The following is a 23,757-nucleotide window of genomic DNA, read 5'->3' as shown; positions in this document are numbered from 1 at the left end:
TATACCATTTATACCCCACCAGGCCTAACAAGCCTAAGGCCCACTAACCTGTGGATAAGCGTTTAAACCGTTAATCAAGTCTCTAACGGCCACTTGCACCATTCCACTAACCCGGGGTTAAGTGGTTAAACCGTTAACCCAGTGTCAAATGTACTGGAAACCATGCGAACTACTGGTTTAACCTGATAACCCCGGTTTAGTGGAATGGTGCAAGTGGCCCTAATTGTACTGGTAACCGTGGTAACCAAGTTTAACCGGTTAACCCGGGTTAGTGGAATGGTGCAAGTGGACCTAAGTGACAAACGAAAACTCATGCGTAAGTGTGGGTGCAGGATAAGTGTAATGTTCATACTGGGGCCTTTTTCTCGTTGATTAGTATTTAGAGTGAGTACATTTGCCACTTAACCGATTCATTGCGCGTTCCATTTTCGAAAACTTTTGGCTGTGGCACGGAACAATTTCGGGACACGGCAGCCATGCCATGCGCCATAGAATATGATGACGCTCCTCCCGTGTCATAGACCACACGTAAAAAACATTGACACATCAGCACCGAATCGGTTAACGCAAGTAGCAAGAAGCAAATGCATAAACTCGCAATACACACTAATCAATGTGTGTGTAAACAGGCCCCCATGTGAAGGCCAGACACTTACGTATTGACCTTACCGTATTCTAAAGTTGTAACAGATTTTACAATGTCACTTACTGTTGTTACACGTGGTGGGGCAGTAGGTAGGTATTACGATTGGCACGTGGCAGTGGCACTAAACAGAAGTGCTGGGTATTAAAGGTAACTATTATAAGCGAAGGTAAAGAAGAAGAGAGTAAATACATGGCATTTATGATAGCGGAGTTTCCCCGCGAACTTTATGACAGCGAGGTTCCCCTGTGAACTTTAATTTTATTCATTGGTGCAATCTGATTTTCTGCTAGTTTTAAGAACATCCGAATTTTCATAATATTTTTTTTAATAAGATATGATATTTATATACTATTAACATACGGAGCAAATGTAATGTTACTAGATGTCAATTTTTATATAAATGAATTTATTTGTTGGTCAATTATACATTGCGCAGCAAACGTTTTCTTTTTTTACGTACGTACCTACATAATTCATTTTTTTTCTTATATAAAGTCCATGGTATAATAATATACTCCGTCTGTTACTCTCTTCCCGTCTTTTCTAGGTCACCTGACTGACACAAGCCTACGTCATCATGCGACAGCGCAATATGATAATATGCGATAGCGCTATATATAGCGGCCATGTTATTGTGACGTAGGTTTGTGTCACTCTGGGAAGAGAAGACCATGTTTTATTAGACTATGATAAAGTCCAATAGATAGACCAGCCAGCGGTAGATAGTGTAATTTGACAGGAATCGAATTTAACGAAGGCTCGTCCTCGCGCTTAAGCCAAGCGCGCACCACGATTTTTTGTCGCGCGATAATTTAGTCGCAGAAATGTAACGTATGGGTTTATATGGCGGTGCGCGCATATGCGACAAAAAAATCGCAGCGATTTTAAAATTGTGATTTGTTACATTTTTCCGCGACAGCGCGCGACGCGATTGTCGCAAAGTGAATTGCAGCATACGAAGCTGTATGGCCCCGCGCGCACTGCGATAATAAAATCGCAGCCGGGACCTCAGTCGGCATTTCGCTCTCCAAGCGTCAACATATCGGAACCTGCTTCTCCAATGGAGTTACAAGATGAGACGCTAGATGTTGACCGTTTAATTATAGAAATAGAAGGAGATCACCTTTGTGGTATAAATACTCAGTCATACAGCGATTGCATATTGTTTCACGACAAGCGACTGGTACGACATCCATGTCGAGAATGGTTGACTTTTTCATCGCAGTGCGCGCACTGAATTTTCTGCGATAAATTACAGCGCGATTCTAAAATCGTGTCGCAAAAATTAAAATCGTGGTGCGCGCTTGGCGTTATTGGGCAAATCCAATACATAGACACGCTACCCCCTTTTAGCCTCACCCCCTTCCTTCCCGCTCTCATCCTAGGAAGTCGCACGTGGACATGCTCTTACTTGCTGCTAACTGAACTAGAAAATATATTAGCCATAGCATACCTATTATTTCATTTTAACGATACGGAAAATTTCAACTGATTCCTATTTTATTTATAACCCATTCTCATGTACAGTCGACGCCAAAGATATGTTAACACTTTTGCACTTTACTCCTTTGTAATAAGGCGAAAAGTGTAAACATATCTTTGACGTCGACTGTACCTAGCTAATCCTTAAGGCCCCAGTACACAGTGGTGAAGGATGGGCCATGCCACACCCTGGCCATTGTGTACAGGGGGCTATGCGGGCTATGGTATGCAATGGCGGACGACTGCCGTCAGTTGTCAGCCGTGGTGAGCAATCGGGGAGTTGTCGTTTTTTGGTGCTGTGGTGTTCACACAGTCGCCATTGTTTATTTAGTTTCTTGAATTGTTGACCTCTTGATTAAATGTTAATAGCCCAAAATGTCATTATTGTGGAGCAATGAAGAGACTTATCAGTTTATTATATATTTACATCAATCAGAGCCTGCAATTTTGATTTTTATTATTGTTTTTTTTTTAATGCACCATTGTGTGAACACCTACGTGATATAGGCCTACTGTTGCGCATTGCAAAGCATGGCTTGGCATGGACCATCCTGGACCACTGTATACTGGAGCCTTTACTTATTCAACAACAAAGAAAAGTATGTACTAAATTTGGGCTAGCCAACTGTGTCACAGCAACGTCATAGCAAAGTAGCTGAGACTATTGCTAGTGTCTTCATCACTTAGGTAGGTACACTTATAATAGCAATAAAGACTTAAGCAAGTATTTATTAGATAAATTTATACCCAAAAGTCTGGTAAACCTTATAATAGTTATAATACAATATCAAAAGGCTTTCAATGTAATATTCCTTATCCAATGTGAGGAAAAAAAATTGATTCAAATAATAATGAATCGATAAACAAATGATTATATAGATGGTCAAGCAAATCTTGTCAGTAGAAAAAGGCGCGAAATTCAAATTTTCTATGGGATGATGTCCTTTCGCGCCTATATTTTTTAAATTTGCCGCCTTTTTCTACTGACAAGATCTGCTTGACCCAGTATATTAATATAACTGGTTCACTGAAATGGCAACATTAACTAAAAAAGTAATATACAGGGCGTCCCACGGCGATGCCACATGGAGGGAAAGTACCTTAAATATCATAGATAGCATATTTTGCTGAAAGAAGACTTCATTTTATTTTTAAAACTTAGTTAAATTGCATTCATACTTTTTTAATTTTTTTTGAAAAAAAATGTATGGAAAAAAATTATTGCGTCATTGGAGGAAAAGTACCTTAATTATTGTAAATGAACATCTTACTGAAAGAAGACATTATTTCGATTTAAAAAAACAAGTTGAATTGCATTTTAAATAATTTCATGGTTAAACCGGGAATCGAACCCGCTACACGAGAAAAAAAAATACCTTGTAGCTTTGTCATACCGATCGAAAGGCTTCAATGTGAGAATAATTTTTTTGGTACAAGGTATTTTATTTTTTCTCGTGTAGCGGGTTCGATTCCCGGTTTAACCATGAAATTATTTAAAATGCAATTTAACTTGTTTTTTTAAATCGAAATAATGTCTTCTTTCAGTAAGATGTTCATTTACAATAATTAAGGTACCTACTTTTCCTCCAATGACGCGATAATTTTTTTCCATACATTTTTTTAAAAAAAAAATTAAAAAGGTATGAATGCAACTTTACTAAGTTTTAAAAATAAAATGAAGTCTTCTTTCAGCAAAATATGCTATCTATGATATTTAAGGTACTTTCCCTCCATGTGGCATCGCCGTGGGACGCCCTGTATAGTCTGACAAAAAAGAGTAGAAATTAAAAAATGGCTATACTGTAGTGTCGTCCCTTTCAAACCAATTTATATAAGAAAACGGGACAACACTACAGTATTGCCACTTTTTTAATTTCTACTCTTTTTTTTTGTCAGGCTGTAGTTTGGTCTCATATTTCAAACATGGAGAGAATCATACTGTCTTTGTCTTATGCCAGTAGTAGTCTTATAAAAGAAAGGGATTTGTATAGTCTTCTTTTGTTCTTATTTACTAACAAATTTGGTTTTCCAGACTACATGTCTTGGTCCCGCAATATCCTATGACAATGAATGACATGGAATGGAATCCATGACATGGAATAATACCAATCCTTCCTGTCCCACTTACGTGCGAATTTACAAGTGCGACAAAGAGGCAACACGTCGAACGTGGTTCGCGGTAGGTACTCTGTTTAATACATTATTACTAGATCAAATAAACAGATTGGCTAGAAACCTGATACAAATGGCTGAAATATAAATATATTTTGTTTAACAATTCAACGAGTTCAATGCAATATTTTTTTTGTAAAGAAAATGGATAATATAGCCCGCTAAACAACTTTGTCAGTAGAAAAAGGCGCAAAATAACATGTTCTATGGGACGCACAGAACACCGCCGAGTTGGTCTGTGATGGTACGATAACCCTAATCGAGTACATTTTTTTAAATTTGCCGCGTTATTCTATTGACAGAAATAGCTGGACAGACTATAAATTACAACTCTATAACCTGCTATTATAACCTTATGAGAATAAAAAACAAATGAATTTTCTATGCATTTTTACGTTAGAACAAATATTTTTTCATGTAGCAACACTATAGCCGTAAAGAATCTATCCACCTTTGCTTTGGTTTTGACCAATCAAACTAAAGAGTTATGTGCGATGGCGATGTGCGATTCCTTTCTTTCGCTCTTGTTCTAATAAAATTTAGTATAAAGTAAAATAAACACCGTTTGTAAGACTTATGTATTATAAATACAACACTAATTATAAAATATCGGATTCGGCGGAATTTGATTTAAGTACGTGTGAATCGTATAAAACGTGAGGTAAGTTCGCGAATGTAGGTATGAGGTGTGTGATTATTGAAAGTAGGTAAGTATTTGATGGAGTTGCATGTATAATTCTTGCGTATTTAAACGATTTATTGTTATTATACCGTACCTCCGTCTTTATAAAGAAGGACAAGTAGAGGATGTCACAATGTTTTGACTGGATGGTCCTTGCTAAAAATATCAATCGGCTTTTTCTGCCATAGGTGGAGAACCCTGGACCCCTGATGGAGACCCACGTGTCTTCAACCACTGCAGATGTTCCAGACACGCAGGAGGTAATTGGTCCACATGGCAATGTTGAAATAGTGGTTGCAGTGGAGAAAGTAGAGGAAGACATACAGCAGAAGGCAGATTCGAACTCACAAGACAATGCACAGCCTATGATGGAAGAAAGTAGTCCTCCCTGCAGCCAATCTACAAAGACGGATGACTTGCATAAGTCACCTCGTAAGCAAGACCCATTACAACCGCCTACAAGCAAAGAAATTAATAAAACTGCTCCATCTCCAATTAAATTACAGTCAAGCAAGCAACCTAACATACAAACAAATGCAAATGAAACTCAAACACCCCAAAATAAACCGTCAGGCAAACAAGTTGGAGTTGTTATGCAAAATGCTCCTGATAAAGAGCTACCAGCACCAGCAGATGTTGACTCTACATCTCCAAAAGATATCCCCATGGACATTACATCTGATGAGGTTGATAATAAAAATGATGTATCTTTGAATATTACTGTCGATAGAGATCCTTCTAATGAATCACAGTCAGATATGACTAGTGATGCAGAAAAAGAACACAATAAAAGTATTAGTAGAGAGTTGAAGTCCCTTATTAACTCTGCTAAAGAATCCAAAATTATTAGTGAATGCACAAAATTGACTAGCAAAACAAGAAAATCTGCAAGAGCTGCTCTAGACACTTCAAGCACTAATATAAATAATACTCCTGAGGCTGATCGTATTCAGGGCACCCGGCGTAGTAGCAGTAATTCCCAAAAGAGTAATTCAAGTGAGAAATCAGATAGGGTGGGCAAGAGATCTATGAGGTCCCAAAACCCAGAATTTGTTCATAAAGTCAGAAAATTCCTTAATTCAGTCACAGGAAAGTTTCAGAAAGATGCTGATTCAGATGAAAGCACTGTATCTGATGAAGAGACAGTAGCTCCAAAAATCAAAGAAAATGCCACTGACTCCTCTCCCAGCAATGCCAAGAACCGAAATCCTAACCAGGAACAGGTTTGTTGGCCTTACCACCATAGTTTTTATTTTCACACCTTAACCTTATTCTAATTTCATAACTAGTGTTAGGTAGTTCAGGTTCATTGTTAATTTAGATAATTCATCACTAACCCCTTTTTCCTTTTTCAAGTGTTTACATTAGATATGCCATGAACATTCTAGTCTGCAGCCAAATAATGTGCAATATTCTGAATACATAATCTTGAAGGAATAACACAAACATTCATGGACTTTTACTACAAGTCAATTTCGTGCATAAAATCAATTAAGAGGATGATTTACTCCATATACAGACATAGTCCTAATTTTCCTAAGAAACCAAATAAAGGGGCATAGCTGAGGTTGATATACATTATGTCAAACTATTTTTAATAATGTTAATATCCAGAGGGGAAATTGGGACTTAGTTTGTATAGAAAGGCAGTTTCGGGGTGTAGGTAGTAAGAAGTTGTGATAAATAGACAATAAGACATATATGCAAGATATTTATTTAAATTAAACGTTCCAGTGGTGTAATTTCCTGTAAATGATAATAACTTTTTAATCTGCTACTGCATACCTCGTTTCATACTACTAAAATAAAACATTTAGGCATTTAGATCTACCGGTATTTGCAATATTAAACTAAGTAATAGTCCATTTCCAATAGAAAGGAAATCTATTTATAACAAAGAATTAAATAAAAGAAGTTGTATTATAAGTTACAAATTGTCATAAAAGAAGCCTGGGATCTGTGCCTATACATAGTATTTAATATCAAGGATCTATAGACAGTTGGAATCATTTGTGTGTTGTCTCATTTTACATTCTAATTTATTCACAACTTATTTGCAGGTCCAATCTCAGTCTAAAATAGATGAAAAAAGTAACAAGCTTCGTTCAGACCCATATTGCTGGAGATGCCATTGGTCCATTGACATGAATGATGGGGAGAAGACCCCGCAGCCTCCGTTGAAGTGCACCGTCTGCCCCCGTGCCTTTCACTACAGATGTCTTACTGGTTCTGAGAAAAATAAGATCAGTACTGAAAAGAATTGGGTGTGCCCCGAATGCATGACTGTGTTACATGCAGAAAGTTCTGAGACCAGGTATTTATGTAAATTTTTTTTTGTTTTTTAATATTATTTAAATTCATAGTTAACTTTGAAGAGCCCCCTTTTGTTCAATATTTACTTAAAATGTACAATATTTCCTTACTTTCTTCAGAGGTATTTTAGTGCATAGTACAAGCCTGTTTAGCTATGCAAAACCATGGGCTGAACAAACCAGGAACTAGGTTTAACTAACCTCCAAAATAAAAAAAGGTTTTCTCTTATAAATTACAATTTAATTTCTTTTTTAACCTTGTATATTATAATTGCCTATTTTGTCAGAAAACGTCTGATTTCCAACTGACTAACAGCATTATCTCCTAACCAAATTCATAACTTGACTGGGCATTTGTTAAAACAGATCTGATGATAACATTGACATATATCTAAGGACAGGGCTTTGGTCACTAAGAATGGTGCTAGTTCAGCGGGGTGCCTCACGAATTTGAGCTAATCGTGCAGTCTAACCGAACTAGTTGCGACCAATATTGCGGGTGATGCAAACTCATCAATCAATCTATTTTTTGGACTAAGATATTTTGCTTTTCCCGCAATTTATACCTACTTGGTTTAACTGTGAAATTGTATGTTTCAGATCCCTTGCAATGAGAAAGACAACACTAGGAATGCTGTGTGAGCTGCTGAAATATGCTTTGCAGCGCATGACTGAAGTTGCTGGGGTAACATATTCCATATTTTCTTAAATATTTTTACAGTACAGTCACCGGCAATAATATGTTACCTTTCGAAGGCCGCAAAAATATGTGACACGCTCTTATGGCTCTACAAATAAGATCGTGTCAGATTTTTGCAGCTGAAAGCGTTAGTGTAACATATTATTGCAGGTGACTGTACAATTGTACATATGGTGCTACTTTACCGCCCTAGTGCGGTAACTAGTACTATTAGCGTATGTTTAAAATTTAAAGAGCCATATGTACTATAAAACGATGTACAATACACGTGCGAAACGTAAATCGCAACTCGTGTTGATTTATCGCCACTCGTTGCCTTGTCCTAATTTCCTATTTTTCGCACTTGTATTGTCCTATTTTTCCCAGCAGCCAGCATATGTATAATAGTACATATTATACACATGCCGGCTGCTGGGAAATAATTATCAGTCTAGTTTGTTATTTACGTTATAGTTAACTTATGCTAAAATCATATACACGAACATGATTTGAACTTATGTTTTACATACTTATGTCAGTAGCTAATTGTACCTGCCGTCATCAGGGGACAGAATTTAAAAAAATATTAAATAACACGGTCTAAATGTTATATGTAGGTACATGGATTACATGGTTTACAGAATTTGACCTGCACCATCCCCTCGTCATTAAGAATATATAATCGTAATCCAATAAACCTTCGGCTTGCTTATGCGAATTCGTTATAGTTATAAATATGTTACATGTACATGCTTTTTTTTATTAAAGTATATTTTGAATATTAATTGAATCTTCGACATTAAAATATGCTGCTTGTCTAATGAAAGCGAATTAGTATTTTGCGTTTGGCAATTGCAAAGCTATTGTAGTATTTTGTGGTTCTTGCACCACTAGCGAAGGCGGTAGATCGCGCGGGGGCTCGCGCGGCGGCGGCGCGGGGGCGGGCGCGGGCGCCGTTCGGGGCTCGGTGAAATGACCTTGCCACTTATCTGCCGGGCCGGGCCTCGCTGGCGGCGCGTGACGCACTCGCCCCTCTCGCTCGCTCGCCGACTCGATCGATACCCGCGGCTCGCTGTCGCCGTCTCGCTCTGTGCTAATAATAGCTGAATGCGTAGTAAGCTGAGCCCGTGCATACCCTGCATAGCTTGCCGTATTCTTAATTCACCGCTGTGCATACTTCGTTCAGTTATAACTATACATATGTATAGTATTTGCGATTTAGTTAATATATAAATATGAAAACGGGGACGAAAGATAGTAATAAGAATTATTGTTATTTTCATAAATTAAAATGTACAATATTAATGATTATTCATGAAATAGAACCAAAAAAATTTAATAATATGTATTGTACTTACAATTTAACATATACTGTTAAAGTGGGTTAGATCAAAAGAGCGTATTCTTTGGGGCCTGTTGCTTAATGAAATTTGTCTTGCATGCTGCAGCTTAGTGAAATATTCTCCATTACATGTGTACATTAGTTGTTTATTGCCCGCTCGAATAAACAACTGGAGGCAAAACAAGTTGGGGACACCTGACACATCTTAATCATAGCCTTAATGCTCATCCGCCTGCCGTGCCATGATGATAAATATTGTGATTGTTATGAATAATGTGGGAAAGTTGATCTACTGCAAGCCAGGTTTAAACAAGCAAGCTAGCAAGGTTCCAAAAGCAATAGTTTGTTTTTGAATTTGGAATATTCTATCAATCAACAGAATACAACATTGAACATGTGCAATATATGGTACACAGCGTCTCATGGGGATACTTCATATTTTAAAGATACCTATTTAAAAAAATGCTACACATCACACACATCACATAATTGGGTTTAAAGAACATATTCTTATAATATAATTCTCACATTTATATTCGATTTTGTAGTGCATAATAAAAATAAAGGTTTCACGTACATTATAGAAGCAGTAATTTCTGTTTTAATATTTGTTTTCCAAATGTTACAAGCCAAATCATACAAGCATGTATGAAGCAGACTATAACTATGCAGTAGTAAAATTGTTTCTAAACCTCCATCTTATTTTCTGTACTGTTCAACACGCATATTCCACCGACCAAATATCACATTAGGCTCACAATACTTGTGTATTTCCAGTCGGAGCCGTTCCTGCAGAGCGTGGACCGGTCGGTGTTCCCCGACTACGACAAGTACGTGGTGCACCCCATGGACCTGGCGCTGATGCGCGAGCACATCGACGAGGGCCTCTACGGCAGCACCGAGGCCTTCCTCGCCGACGCGCACTGGATACTACACAACAGTATTATATTCAACACATGTAAGCATTACAAGTTATCTGGCTATGTATATGCCAGTTGGCAGGAAATCTGCAAGGTGCATCTATCATGCACCATTTGTCAAGCACTGGAATAGTGTTGAGACGTTGAGAAATAGTGCATCTAGATGATCTAGAATGCCTACGTCTATATGTTATTGTATTTATTCTGTTTTAGTTTTGTATTTCCATTTCAAATTATAATTATATGTCACTAAACTTTATAAATTCAAGTTTGTTGGTACCTACGAACACTATAAGGGTCTACGGATTACAAATAAATAATACAATACAATAGAGCGCGAGTATCACTACTACATGCAGTGGGAAGAGGACATGTTATTCTACACGTATTGAAGGACTATGAAAGGGATAACAAAATTATTGCAAAACTCTAGCCTCACCTTCAAATATTTAGAACAACTTTAAACGAAACATTTGGATGTTTCGGAGTAATGTGCCCTTCTGAAATAGCACAAAAGATGACGCAAACAAAAGTAAAATTGTCAGATCGCGCATCGCACGCATAAAAAAATATTGTATACCAAGAATATACATAAACGCAATATTTCACCGACAAAATCGCAATTTCCTTGTTTTCCATACCTCGAAACGTCTCTAACGCTACATAGTGACGTCACGATGTATTGCCATTTTGTTAGAAACGTTTCGTCAGTAAAGTGCCGATGCCAGACTTTGACCACCATTTGTGACTTGTATTGCTTTAAGACAATGGGCCCCATACAGACATTTGATCCTCGAAACGAACCTGATCGATTGATACCATTCATAAAAAATTGTCAAATACCCTATTGTTGGTATTGCGTGTGACAGTGCAGTCGAAGCTGACGACGACGGCGCGCGCGCTGGTGCGGTCGTGCCGCGCCGAGATGGGCGAGATCGAGGCGTGCCCCGAGTGCTACGCCGCGGCGCACGCGCGCCGCCCCACCTGGTTTACCGACGTGTGCTCCACGCCGCACCTGCTGCTCTGGGCCAAACTCAAAGGTTAGCTTTATCATTAGGGTTCGCGACGAACACACGCACGCACGGCTACTATATCTCGGGTGAGTCACGTCTACACAGACCGAGCTTGCTTGCGCCACTATTTCCTCGCGTGGCGACTCATTCACTGTGAACTCTTCTAGAAGTCAATATATTTACATCGGCAATACAGCAGTTATTTGTTATTCAAGGGGGCAAAGTTGTTGTTTAACAGCTCGTGCTAATATTGATACCCGAGCAAGCGAAAGATTTCAAAATTGAATCTTGAGCGTTGCGAGGGTTTCAAAGCTCGAGGGTTAAACAAAATTTGCCCCCAACTGAAATACGAAATTTTTCACCACACCAACCCAAAGAAAATATTAACTGTAAGATATCAAACATAATCAAACCAAATGAAATCCAAATGAATGTTATTAAATACATATCATTCAAAATCATCTTTAAAAGTCAATTCTACCAGCAAACATAAGAAAACCACCCAAAATTTTCATGAGAAAGGGTGGCATTACGGTAGAATGTTTGGTCTGTTCGCAGGGTTCCCGTACTGGCCGGCGAAGGCGATGACGGTGAGCCACGCGGGGCTGGTGGACGTGCGGTTCTTCGGCGCGCACGACCGCGCCTGGGTGCCCGCGCGCGACTGCTACCTCTACTGCGAGCGCGACCCCAACAACTTCCGCACCAAGCGGCAGGACATGGTCGAAGCCATGCAGGTACCACCCCCGTCTTCTCTCTCATGTGGCTTAAGCGGTTACCACACTGATGAGCGATCCGATGAGGCGTGCAGATCTGCATTCAATGTAAAGACCGCCTTACTATTGTCAGTCGTATTGTCATACTAGCACGCCCAAGGGTGGAACCTGGTCTTCAACAGAAGGATATGATGTCACGATCCTCAGTATTGAGGGACCGACTGAAGAAGAATAATCAGTAACTCATTGTTAGTATGTAGTAAATAATTTAAGAATAAAAATATCAATTAGTTGGTTTGTTTGTGGTGTAGGTCACCACTAGGTATTAACTATATTATATTAGATAAGTTTAATAAGAGTTGTGTGTTGTCCGGGCAGGAAGCGGAGCAGCACATCCGCAACATCTCGCGCAAGTACGGCAAGTTCGCGTACGCGCCCTACCGCACCACCTTCGAGCCCTCTAAGCTGGGGGAAGCGCTCAAGTACATGGTAATCACATCTGCATTCATCTTATTCACACAAACATCTAACATTCAGGTACTCAGCAAATAGGCAACAGGGGCACTTTCACGTGACACATTTTTACAAGCAATAAAAATAACCAAAAATTACAAAATACAATCACAAATATAGAGTCAATGAAATATTCGATACTTGGTCAGAAATGTATCCAGTCTAAATGTCGAATTAGACAATAAATATAATAAAAAACTGCGCGAGTCCGACTCGCACTTGCCCAGTGCGAGTCGGACTCGCGCACGAAGGGACCACTCCCGACGTTGCTTAACTTTGGTCAAAAATGACGTTTGTTGTATGGGAGCCCCATTTAAATCTTTAATTTATTCTGTTTTTAGTATTTGTTGTTATAGCGGCAACAGAAATCCATCATCTGTGAAAATTTCAACTGTCTAGCTATCATGGTTCGTTAGATACAGCCTGGTGACAGACGGACGGACGGACAGCGAAGTCTTAGTAATAGGGTCCCGTTTTACCCTTTGGGTACGGAACCCTTAAAATATATGTATACAAAGAACAGACAAATACTAAAAGTCACGGTGTTTTCCGTTAGTGTAGCCAGGCATAAAGGGAAACGCCGCGCCGTTGATTACAATGGACACTGCATACAGCCAGATTGGGATTATCGCGATAATCAAAAGCGTTTCCCTGTGGTTTCAAAACTTCGGTTAGGTTATTTTATTCTTTTTATACGCTGTGCTCAAATGATGTTTGCCAGCATGATATTTAAAAGTATACATTTGACAGATACCGTCTTTTGATGGGCAAGTGCGGAGCCCGGTGCGGGAGAGGCGGTCGAAGACGCCGGCGCGCGCTCTCAAAAGCCGCTCCAACTCCAAGGGATCGAAAGATGACTCTAACGCGGGGTAAGTGCTTACCTCCAATTTTTTGGTTGAATAAAAGCAAAAAAAGCAAATAAATATGCGAAACAAGTAAATTCTGTCTAAGAGCGGAGGTTTCATTGATAATTATACTTTCTTTTCAGGGATGTGGTAAGCGATAGCGAGCAAATGGATACCGAAACTCCTAAAACTGAAGAAGCGGAGAAAAAGGAAGAAAAGGAAGAAAATGTACCTTCTGACAAGTAAGTGGCATGTGATAAATTGAAATTCAATCGCATGTTTTCTTAAAGCACTTGGTTTTATAGATTATCGTAACGCTTCCTTTTGCAGACCCCAGGCGGCCACTCGGAAGCGGACTCGTTCAGAAGCAAAGGGGCCCGCTGAGAGCAGTCCCAAAGAGAAGCGGCGGCTGCTCGACACCCCCGCCAAGGAGGCGGCGCCCAAGAAAACCGACTCACCCGTGGTCAGCAGCAGCAAAGAAAGCGAACACAAACAACACGAGCCGGACGACGCCGCTGCCGACGAGCCCGTCGAGGCGGACCGCGAGCCGGCCGCCGCCGCGCCGCCGCCACCCGCCCCCCTCGCCACCGACGCGACGCCCAAACCGAATAAGAATCCCAAAACACACAATGTAGTCGCGTCAAATAAAACACCCGCTAAAACTGATGTACCCAAAACTAATGACAAAGAAAAAAATACACAACAAGGAGAAAAACCTGTTCCTCCAAATCAGAGAATTTCGAGGAGTAACAAGTCGTTGAACAATATTGAGACCATTGAACTGGACGAAAATAATCCGACTACGACCACTTCAAACAAAACGTCCGCGCCGCCCGTGCCGCCCGTCACAAATATAGCTAAAACTAATCCCAACAAAGTCTCCCCGAAGGAAGCTGTTACTATAACTAAAGCCAACGAAAAAGAAAAAACTACAGAATCTGCTGTCCTTATCAAAATTAATGACAAGGGTAACAAAGATGCTTCGTTGACTATTACGGTAAACGCTAAAGACAAACTTACCGAAGCTGCCACTTTAACCAAAATAACTGATATCGTGAAAATGACTCATAATAAAAATAAAATTAAGGACAAGGAGATTGAAATCACCACGCCCAATAAAGACGGGGGGAAAGAAAAGGTGTCTACGGTTACACCTAATAAAAATGCTGCAAAAACAACGCCAAGTACCAAAAACTTGGGTAGCGAAAAAACGAATAATGATGCCCCTGCAGTTCCTAATACAACTACTGATAAAACAGTAAACGATTCCACAGTCAATAATCATACGGGAAAAGTTAACGCTAAAGAGGGTACAGATAAAACTGCAGATACTAGCACTGAGAGTAAAAAGATTTTGGTCGATAAGGAAAAAAGTGCTTCTGCAAAGAACGCCTTTTCACCCAAACCGGGCACTTCTAAAGTGATCAAAGCTACCAAAGATCGAATACAATACGACGATGACACAAGTCTAGCCGCAATGACTCGCAAAGTGCCAAAAGCTAACAGTAACAGTAACGACGTGTCCGCCGGGGCGGCGGGGAGCGGCGGCAAGGGCGCGGTCGCGAGCCCGGCGGCCGACGCGCCGCCCGCGCCGCCCGCCACGCGCTCCAACGCCAGCAAGACCACGCCAGTCACGGTGGAGGTCAACCCGGACTCGAGTATTTTCACGCCCACAAGCACAGACAACGTGCGCAACATGAAAGAGGCGGTTAACAAACTACAGAAGCTGAGAAGCGGATTCGATCCGCCGGCAAATTCGCAAGTCGGTAAAGTCGGCGTACGAGCTTTCGCCAGAATAACGTCTCCACCCGATAAACAGGCGAAACCTAACGATGTTGTAGTGGAAATCAAATCGGAACCTATGGACTACGAAGACTGTGATGCTCCGCAAGAAACTTCTACCGTACTGGATTCTCTGCGGCCGCGACCGATCGCTCCGGCAGTGTCCGCTCCGAATCTGCGGGAAGTGCGTATTAGCAAAGTGATGCCGGTACCGGCGGCAGCGAAGAAGTCTCCGAAGCCACCGGACGTGAGGCCGCGCGCTAAGAAGACGTTCCCGCAGCCGAAGAAAGCCGACGACGGAAGGGCGGAGTTGACCAACAAGAACTCGATGGTGTACATCCCCATCCAGCCGCCGATCTCGCAGTCGCCCGTGCGCGCCGCGCTCAAGGCGGCCAACTCCGCCACGGTCACGCCTCCGCGGACACCTACACTTTTCCCTACTGCCAACGGTGAGTCTACCAATCTTTCAAAGAGACCGGCACTATACTATTACCGCTTTTTCGTTGAGTTTTGATTTGAACTAATTTTGTAATGAGATGACATTGGGACTTTTATATTATTGTAGTGAAGAGCGTGACGTCGATTGCCCCGCCGCTGCTGCCGATGGCGCCGCCGCCGCCTCCGCCGGCCACCACGGCGACGGCGACCAGCGCCGTAGCCGGCGCCATCCTCGCGCCCGGCTTCCCCTCCGTGCCGACCACCGTACACACGGTGCCGCTTATCACGTCAGTCAACGGGCAATGGACCTTCAGCTTGCAGCCTGTCATGTCGGTTGGCGCTGGCGAGGTTCGTATGTAACATCTTTATTGATAGCCATGTACGATTATGGAGGGTTAGAGCGCCCGGCGTTGTCTATAATTTAAACCATATCCGTTGTTTATGTTATAGTGTTTTTTTCTGTAGGACAATGTGAGAAAAAAGGTGTGTTATTTGACAGAGTTACACGGTATCATTCGATATTTTATGTCAATAAAATTCTAGTTCAGTCAGCTACAAAACCATCGTAGTTACCTGTGGAAAGAGAAAATGTTGATACTGTAGTAAAGTAAACATTGTGTATAGAGCATCACGTCGGCGACGGTGAACGGCGTGGGCGAGCGCGCGCCCGGGACGGCGCCGCCCGCCGCCCCCGCGCCGCCCGCGCCCGCGCCCTCCGCCACGCAGCCGCCCGCGCTAGTGCCGACGGGCGCGCCGCTCAACCCTCCCGTCACCGATGCCACACGCTCGCCCACCACTGAGGTGAGTTCAACTAGTCGTTACACAATATCATACAGTTGAAATGTTATTCCAACGTTTGCCAAGACTGATAGTATTGCCAGACTTTCCTTAACTAAAATACTTATCACAAATTCATAATATGTAAAGATCAATCTAGAACTTCACAAGGGAGTTACACTCCAAAGAAGATGGTTAACCCTTGGACTAAACTATCATAATATTATTCTATAAATGAATACTCTAACTAATAAGATTGATGAATGTTATTATAGTATGAACATGTTGCAGCTACCGCCGCCCCCGCAGCTACAGCAGCGGCCGGCACTGCAGCACCCACTAGCCGCGGGCACCGAGATCGGCGAGATGACGGCGCCCTCCTCCGCCGGGCCGCTCACCGCCAAGCTCAACCACAACTCTATCAAGGTAATTTATGACAAGCTCCGTGTCGCGGCACCTGCTAGCCGACGGCACCGAGATCGGCTAGGTGACCCTCACCACCACGCTGCCAAGGTCTACCAAAATTATATCAAGGTGGCATGAGCTAACTCTATTTTGCGTAATAATTACGTAATAAAGTATGCCACAATCGAAAACTTTTTGCTAACCCCTACCTGCCATAGCGTGAAGCAGTGCGTAAGCCTTGTGACCTAAATGACTACTAAAACTTGCCATTTACATTTCGTGTCAATAATGTGCTCCTGTGCTGCCATACTGCACATGCACCCTTCGCTTCCTATAAATTTAGGGCAACTCCAGTTACGTAATGCAGCCTGGTTCCCGCTGCCTAACTACGTAGACGTGCACACACGCCGATTGCACATCGCTTCTATTGCCCTAGTTGTCCTACGCATTTCATTAATGCATATTGCATCTAAGAAAAGGTTTGCGCGCCTTATCTACGCAGGGAGTCAGTCTGTAATACCAGAGATATATATAACTCGGTATAAGATAAATAAAGTCTAAGAAAAAAACGTGCCTCGGAAATCAAGAAAAACTCATTCTCGAATAGATGGCGCACACACCTTTGGCCTATTCTCGGGTAGATGGCGTTGACGACACCGTTTGATATTTAACGTGTTGTTAAATATCAAACGGTGTCGTCAACGCCATCTACATATAGGTATCAGTGAAAGAACATGAGGTCAGTATGGAACAATAAAAATTAAAAATCATGTATCCGTAAATAATATTTTGCTTAATTTATACATTTTCAATTTTATTTTAAGTTTTAATCGTGTGTCGATAGATGGCAGTAAATGTACCGTGACTACAAATTTTACTTTGGAAATAGCCATCTATACTATCTATTCTCTTTGGTAATACGCAAGTGATACCACTGATGCCGGTGTGCACAGCTTCAGTGGCGAGACGCCATCGATCGTTTTAGTACGGCGTGTGGCGTTGCGTTGGGCGTCTAAGGAGTTTGATTTGCATACACCGTGCATTGAGGCTGCTCGCATATACGGGCGCCGCGCCTGAGGACCTACCGCGAACCACGTTCGATGTGTTGCCTTCCTGTCACACTTACGCACAAATTTACAAGTGCGACAGAGAGGCAACATGTCGAACGTGGTTCGCGGTAGGCCCTCTGACACCGCGCTGGTTGCCGCCGCTCCAGTGTCCACTCAGTTTGCACCCCGTCAAATGTGGTTTTTATACCTGGTATTCTGTTTCAGCTAGCGGAGTTCTTCCGGCACCTACTGGAGGAGTCGCTGGTGCAAGTGGAGGACCCCACGGCCGAGACGGCGGCGCTGCGGCTGCAGCTGGAGCAGGAGCGCTGGCGCTACCAGCACGAGCTGGCCGAGCTGCGGCGCACTAACGGTAACACACACATCTGCTGCACCACCCGCAACTGCAAGGGCCATACTAGTAATAATAATGCAATCTTCGAAACTCAAAGTTTCGTTCATCTCCCTTTCCATCGTCCAAATCCGAATATGCTTGAACGACAAGTACTGCAAAATATTGTAAATTAGATAATCTAAGATCTAAGTAAAAGGTGCTGTACAGCGTTTTACAATTTGTGACACCTCATAGCGTCATTCACAAACGTCTATACAACGCCATATAAATGAACTCTCAAATTTGTTTTATTTTACGTATTTTCGTGTTTTTTGGCTGCCCTCTCAATTTTTTTTGTGCAAGTAGATCTCCACAGTCAGACCGTTACAGTAAAAAAATAACCTTAATACATTCTAATAAAGTTAACTATTGCGTGTTATATAATATAAAATAGTCGTGGCTGTCAAAAAGTTAAGAATTTTAAAGGAACCCAATTCCTATCATCTTTCTTAGAGTGCCTGTTGATCGATTTTTCTAAAAATGTATTACGATTTTAGAGGTGGCGCTAGTGGAGGTTCGAGCGGCGATGGATAAGGAGAAAACGCGCGCAGTGGCAGAGGCGCGCCGCCTCGCGCACCAGGAGCTCGAAGCCGCCGTCAAGAGTGCCAAGTCCAAGCAATGGTGAGCTTCAGATCATACTCTGAGTTTGAGGCTTGATTTATTACGCTCTGGCGTCGGTCGACCCCTGCACCCCCAGCCCGCACCTCCACCATGTAAAGGGGACTACCTATAAGGGAAGACGCTGAGGGCTAGACTACTCGGGAATCAGGTGTTCTGTATATTACTTTAAACAGAGATATCTAGATTACAATTTATGTAAGACAACTAGACTTGAAGAGGCCGCCGTCTTTAGGAATGCCGATCCGTACCCCGTTCCATCTGACAGCGAGATCAGATTCTAAATTTAAATAGCGTGACTAGCCAGTCACAGATATAAAAGGCTGTAAAAGTTGCAAACCTTTACACTTTACAGTACCGTTATTCTCTTATGTTACAAAACGGCCATTGTGTGAAAGTGGTGTAGCAGTATGGTTTATTGTACAGGTGTGCCAACTGCAGCCAGGAGGCGCAGTTCTACTGTTGCTGGAACACCTCGTACTGCGACTACCCCTGCCAGCGCGCGCACTGGGGCCAACACTACGCGCACTGCACGCAGCAGCGGACGGTACACATTTAAGCCAGTTCTACTACTTAACTATCTACCCATTACAATACTATCTTAAATATGGACATCTAATTCATCTTATCATATAATTTATTTTTTCTTTTAATTTATTATTTTTACGGTGGCTTGTGCAGTGTCTTCACGTAAATGTAAAGGCTGGTTATTCTTTTTATACCATGTAATGTTGACATTTCAGAATGCCTCCTCACCGCCCACGGTGATCGCCAAAGTGACCTCGGCAACCACCCGAACGTTGAACTCTGATCAAACGCAGAACAAATCACCTGTTGCCGGTAAGATATTTTTCATTAGCACTTGAGTGGTAACAGTAAAAGTTTTGAGTACCTCTCTCTCTCATCTCAGTGTAATCTCGGTTGCATCTTTAGTTCGTTTCACACGCGTTTAGTTCATCTCAAGAAGAAAAAGAAGACAAATTAGTTCTAGCATCCGTTTCTTTTTTGAAGTGCTGTCTCTTGAGTAGTTCTGCGCTCTTTGAAGGGTGGGCGACAGATCGACTTGCCTTTGCGCCTTTATTATGTCCAATACGGATATGATGGCCGTCCTTATCTACGTGACAGCGTTATAAAACGGTGTCTGTCACTTTCTATCCGGCGGTGTTAAAAAATGACAGTTACTTTATCACGTGGATAAAGCGTCCATAATACGCCTGCTTCATAGTGTTACGCTTACAAGTTAACTTTTGGTCGCAGTGAACGCGGCGGACGAAGGCAACGGGCACGCGGCAGCGAAGAGCGCGGGCGCCTCGCCACAAGCCGCGGCCCCGACGCACGCTGCGCCGCTGTTAGCCAACAAGCAGGTAAATAACAAATAACTTACGCTTCATACCCAATGCCTCGGGTGGTATTCCATCTGTCCAATTACAATTACATTGGACAGGTGGCATACCACCCTTAAGCACTGGCTAACTACTTTACAAGCGAAACTTGCCGAATTTAAACAGTCGTTTACCACGAGACGGGATGCATCCATTTTAGTACACTACCAGGGGTGTGAAACTCCTGACTTGGCCAAACTCGGCTCCGCTCGGCTCAGCATTTCTCCGAGCAATTACTAGGGTCGGCACCACTTGACTTCCTTCTGCGTGCACGACCACAGATAAGATAATCACTTGAATTTTGACAACTCTAAATAGCCGAAAGGGATAGTGCCATATATTAGAAAGCGATAACGTGATTCGACCCTGAACTGCTGTCAAACTTCGGTTTTGTAGGTAGTTTCCTTTCTTACGGCAGTACTATTATTTATTCTGTGACACTACTAGGTACGTCGCTGTTTTTAGTTGTTTACAGGTGATACAGTAAATGTAGACGGAGTTCAGTATAGAGTATATTTAACTTATTTCCAGTTGATGAACAACGATGACAACGCGCCGAAGCGAGTAGTGACGTCGGGCGGGTACCTGATAGTGGGCGCGAGCGCGGGCGCGGCGGGGGACGCGCGCCGTGCGCCGCGCCGCGACTGAGCCACGCTCTCCGTCACCGGCGTCTACCTCCTCGAACCCTGAACCCAGCTCGCGAGTAGATAATGGTGCGACCCGAGCCAGTTGAAACCTTTTATATTGGCATATCTACGCTAAAATAGATAATCGATCTATTTCTGTCGATTCCGACTTGAAACTTCCTTATTATTTTAAGATAAACTGTACAGTGATTTACTAACATACTGATTTGGGAAATTACGTAAAGACTAAACGAACTCGACTGACATTGTGTAAAGATGGATTAGTGAATTGTGATGGCTCGACGGAGCCGCGACGGGCGCCGCCGACGCTGGGAGCGGCCAAATGTTAAAGCGGCCCTGAAGAAAATAGGTAGTAATTTGGTTTTCTTTTATTTCTGTAAATTTGCGTATTTTTAAAGAACGTAGTGATATCGTTCGGATAGTACATGATTTAATCTAAAACACTACATATTACTATTAAATTGTACCTATGTTAGAATTACGTGAATCGAAAAGTTCAAAAGTATTTCCTAAATGATTTATAATTTTGAATTTAAAATACGTGTATCACACACTGGATTGTAATTATACGATACTTTCATAGGTTTGTGTATATAAAATTACCTATGCGCATAATATTTCGTTACAGCAAAAACAGTGTCCAACTAACAACTTTTAGCATACAAATGTACGGCGTTATACCAATCCGGTTGTATGCGCCGGACGAAAGCATCATGTCGAGTTGTTGTTGCTGGTTTTTGTGTGTGTGTGCGTGGGACGCGCCGGCCAAGCGACGGGCGCGGGTGGACCCACTCAAGCGGCGCCGTGGACTCATACTTAGGTATGGTCAACGATGGTGATTTCTGCCTGACTTAGGGTCGGTTGCACCAAACTGTTCGCATTTTTAAAGAGTTTGCTAAATTTTTATGTATGGAAGTTTTCATTGTAAGGCGCCGGGGCGCGCCGGCTGACGTTGATCAGTCTGTCAAATGTGGTTGGTGCAACTGGCCCTTAGTTTGCTATGAGGAACACGAGTGATTCCTCGTAATTATGAGTACGAGTAAATAGTTTGCAGCTCCACGCTCGATACACTGTTTAGTGTTCTATTACCTAAATATTATTAAGACTGCTAATTTTTAAGTTGACTCGAAATGCATAGAATATTTGTTTTGTTGTTCAGTAATTCTTACTTTTTGAATGCTGTATTTTAATTTGAAAATGTTGATAGTCAAATACACTTGGTCTCATCGCTTCACGTTTCCATGATAAACAAATAGTTCAGTATTTGTTCATATCTACTGTAGTTTTGACCATCGATTAAGTATTATATTATTGCGTGTATTGTAAATTTTTATCAAATCGAATTATGCTGCATTACTTTTATTTTAATTAATCATTAATATCTTATCTACATGTGACTTTTTTATTTTGTTTCAATCATTTTTTTAACAATAAATATCTCGCATGTGTTTATTTCAGTTTACAATAGATAACAGATGTGTCTTGATATATTCCACCACCCCAATCAAAACATCCTGTGCAATAAGTAAGTGATTAAATTGATCAAGTGTTTTTACAGATTCCTGTCTTGCTGTTTTATTCTGTAAATTATTTGTGGTATACCAGCAAGGATTAGTATATCAGGTACGAATGTGTCTTTTAGATTCAATAAAGTAACAGACCGATTAAAAAGTGTTTTATTACAATAGGTATAAAAATGTAGTTACTTTCCCAGAAGTATCTATCACCAGCACAGCAACAGTAGAGAAGCCACGAAAAGTGAATGGTCAAAGCGGCGTAATCCGTCTGCGGTAAATTCCGTACATGAGCGCTTATTTCAAACGATTGTTATCTTCATCGACAAAGCAGCGATTGCTTTTAGCTGCAGCATTAATAGGCGTGATATATATAATATAGGTATAGGCACATATTATAGTACTGTTTTCCAACAAAATTTTTATAGTGGTTACCTCCCAAGTAGCATTGCAAGCTGTATATAAGCTGTATTAAAGTTTATTTGTATACTATAAGCTGTACAGTTAGGCTGTACAAAGGCTGTATAAGCGCTTATACAGCCCTTATAAGTAAAAAAAGGGCCCAAATTATACAGCCTTTGGCGTTATTAGAGCTGTAGAGTAGCTGTATAAGCAATACATAAGCTGCATAATAGCTGCATTACAGCTATATTTCGGTGTAACAGGAAACCTTAACACTACATATAATCTCTTATAAGTACGATATAAGAATATAAGTTTTAAATAAGTTATAAGAAAGAATTACAAGAGAATAATAATCATTTAAGAAACTAAAATGTCTTAAACTTGTTCATTCGTAATATAGTAATGGCGACAATAAAGTGTTATAGTGGATGGTAAAAGTAAAAGTAAATATTATACAGGACTTAAATGGAATATTACATTATTTGTAAGTGCGGATTATTATTTATTGTGAACCTGTGTATCTTTTCTGGCAAAATATTTACGCGCCTACAAAATAACAAAGAGAAACCATAAGGAAAATATCAAAAATCGGTAAAGTTACTGTTTGTTTTTAAGGTTAGAGTATCAAAAATATTTATAAATATTAATTCTAAGGCTAAACAATTTATTTTAGCTGGTAATCAGAACACGGCGTTAGTCGTCTAAATATTTGCAAGTATTTCTTTAATTATATTTACAAATACGTTTTTTTTTTATTGTAAAATGGCGACAATTTTTAAACAGCCTACAGGATAGTTGGAGAGCATTATAATCTTAGTAGCTGTGCTGTGTAATAAATGGAGTGTCTTTTACAGCTTTTGTAATTAAAACAGCTTTATAATAGAATATTTGTATTCGTTTGGCTGTATTTCGGTTCTCCGTACATAAGTTATAATTCTCTTTAGAGATCCGTATAACAAATAAAAAACCTGTACTGTAACTGTCATATATTCCTTTAGTTTTATAATACACTTATTTTCAGAAATCATTA

The 23,757-nt window shown here is 41.2% G+C and overlaps 1 protein-coding gene across 2 annotated transcripts; it reads left to right on the top strand.

Annotated features, from left to right (window-relative positions):
- The first annotated feature begins 4,749 nt into the window (after positions 1-4,749).
- Positions 4,750-22,473, top strand: LOC134678516 (MYND-type zinc finger-containing chromatin reader Zmynd8-like). 2 transcript variants are annotated; one of them, XM_063537091.1, is made up of 20 exons: positions 4,750-4,863; positions 5,171-6,205; positions 7,043-7,296; positions 7,895-7,979; positions 10,093-10,273; positions 11,105-11,275; positions 11,807-11,982; positions 12,340-12,450; positions 13,225-13,343; positions 13,463-13,561; positions 13,650-15,550; positions 15,667-15,887; positions 16,164-16,340; positions 16,608-16,742; positions 17,996-18,140; positions 18,659-18,782; positions 19,206-19,326; positions 19,523-19,619; positions 20,037-20,143; positions 20,693-22,473. In XM_063537091.1, exons 2-20 carry the CDS (start codon positions 5,192-5,194, stop codon positions 20,807-20,809), a joined length of 5,355 nt encoding a protein of 1,784 aa, XP_063393161.1. In that variant the 5' UTR covers positions 4,750-4,863; positions 5,171-5,191; the 3' UTR covers positions 20,810-22,473. The 2 variants fall into 2 exon arrangements, with proteins under 2 accessions (XP_063393161.1, XP_063393160.1); XM_063537090.1 differs by having other exon boundaries at positions 4,764-4,961.
- Positions 22,474-23,757: the final 1,284 nt, after the last annotated feature.

Source organism: Cydia fagiglandana, chromosome Z, assembly GCF_963556715.1.
Source record: "Cydia fagiglandana chromosome Z, ilCydFagi1.1, whole genome shotgun sequence".
NCBI lineage: Eukaryota > Metazoa > Arthropoda > Insecta > Lepidoptera > Tortricidae > Cydia > Cydia fagiglandana.
This window is presented reverse-complemented; position numbering and strand designations above follow the sequence as displayed.

What these genes read in the sequence shown, in the direction of transcription:
- LOC134678516 (XM_063537091.1), top strand. Translation starts at nt 5,192, where the DNA reads ATGGAGACCCACGTGTCTTCAACCACTGCAGATGTTCCAGACACGCAG. An exon ending in TCAACCACAACTCTATCAAG is followed by an intron (nt 16,743 to 17,995) that starts GTAATTTATGAC and finishes ATTCTGTTTCAG; the next exon opens with CTAGCGGAGTTCTTCCGGCA. An exon ending in CGAGCTGCGGCGCACTAACG is followed by an intron (nt 18,141 to 18,658) that starts GTAACACACACA and finishes TTACGATTTTAG; the next exon opens with AGGTGGCGCTAGTGGAGGTT.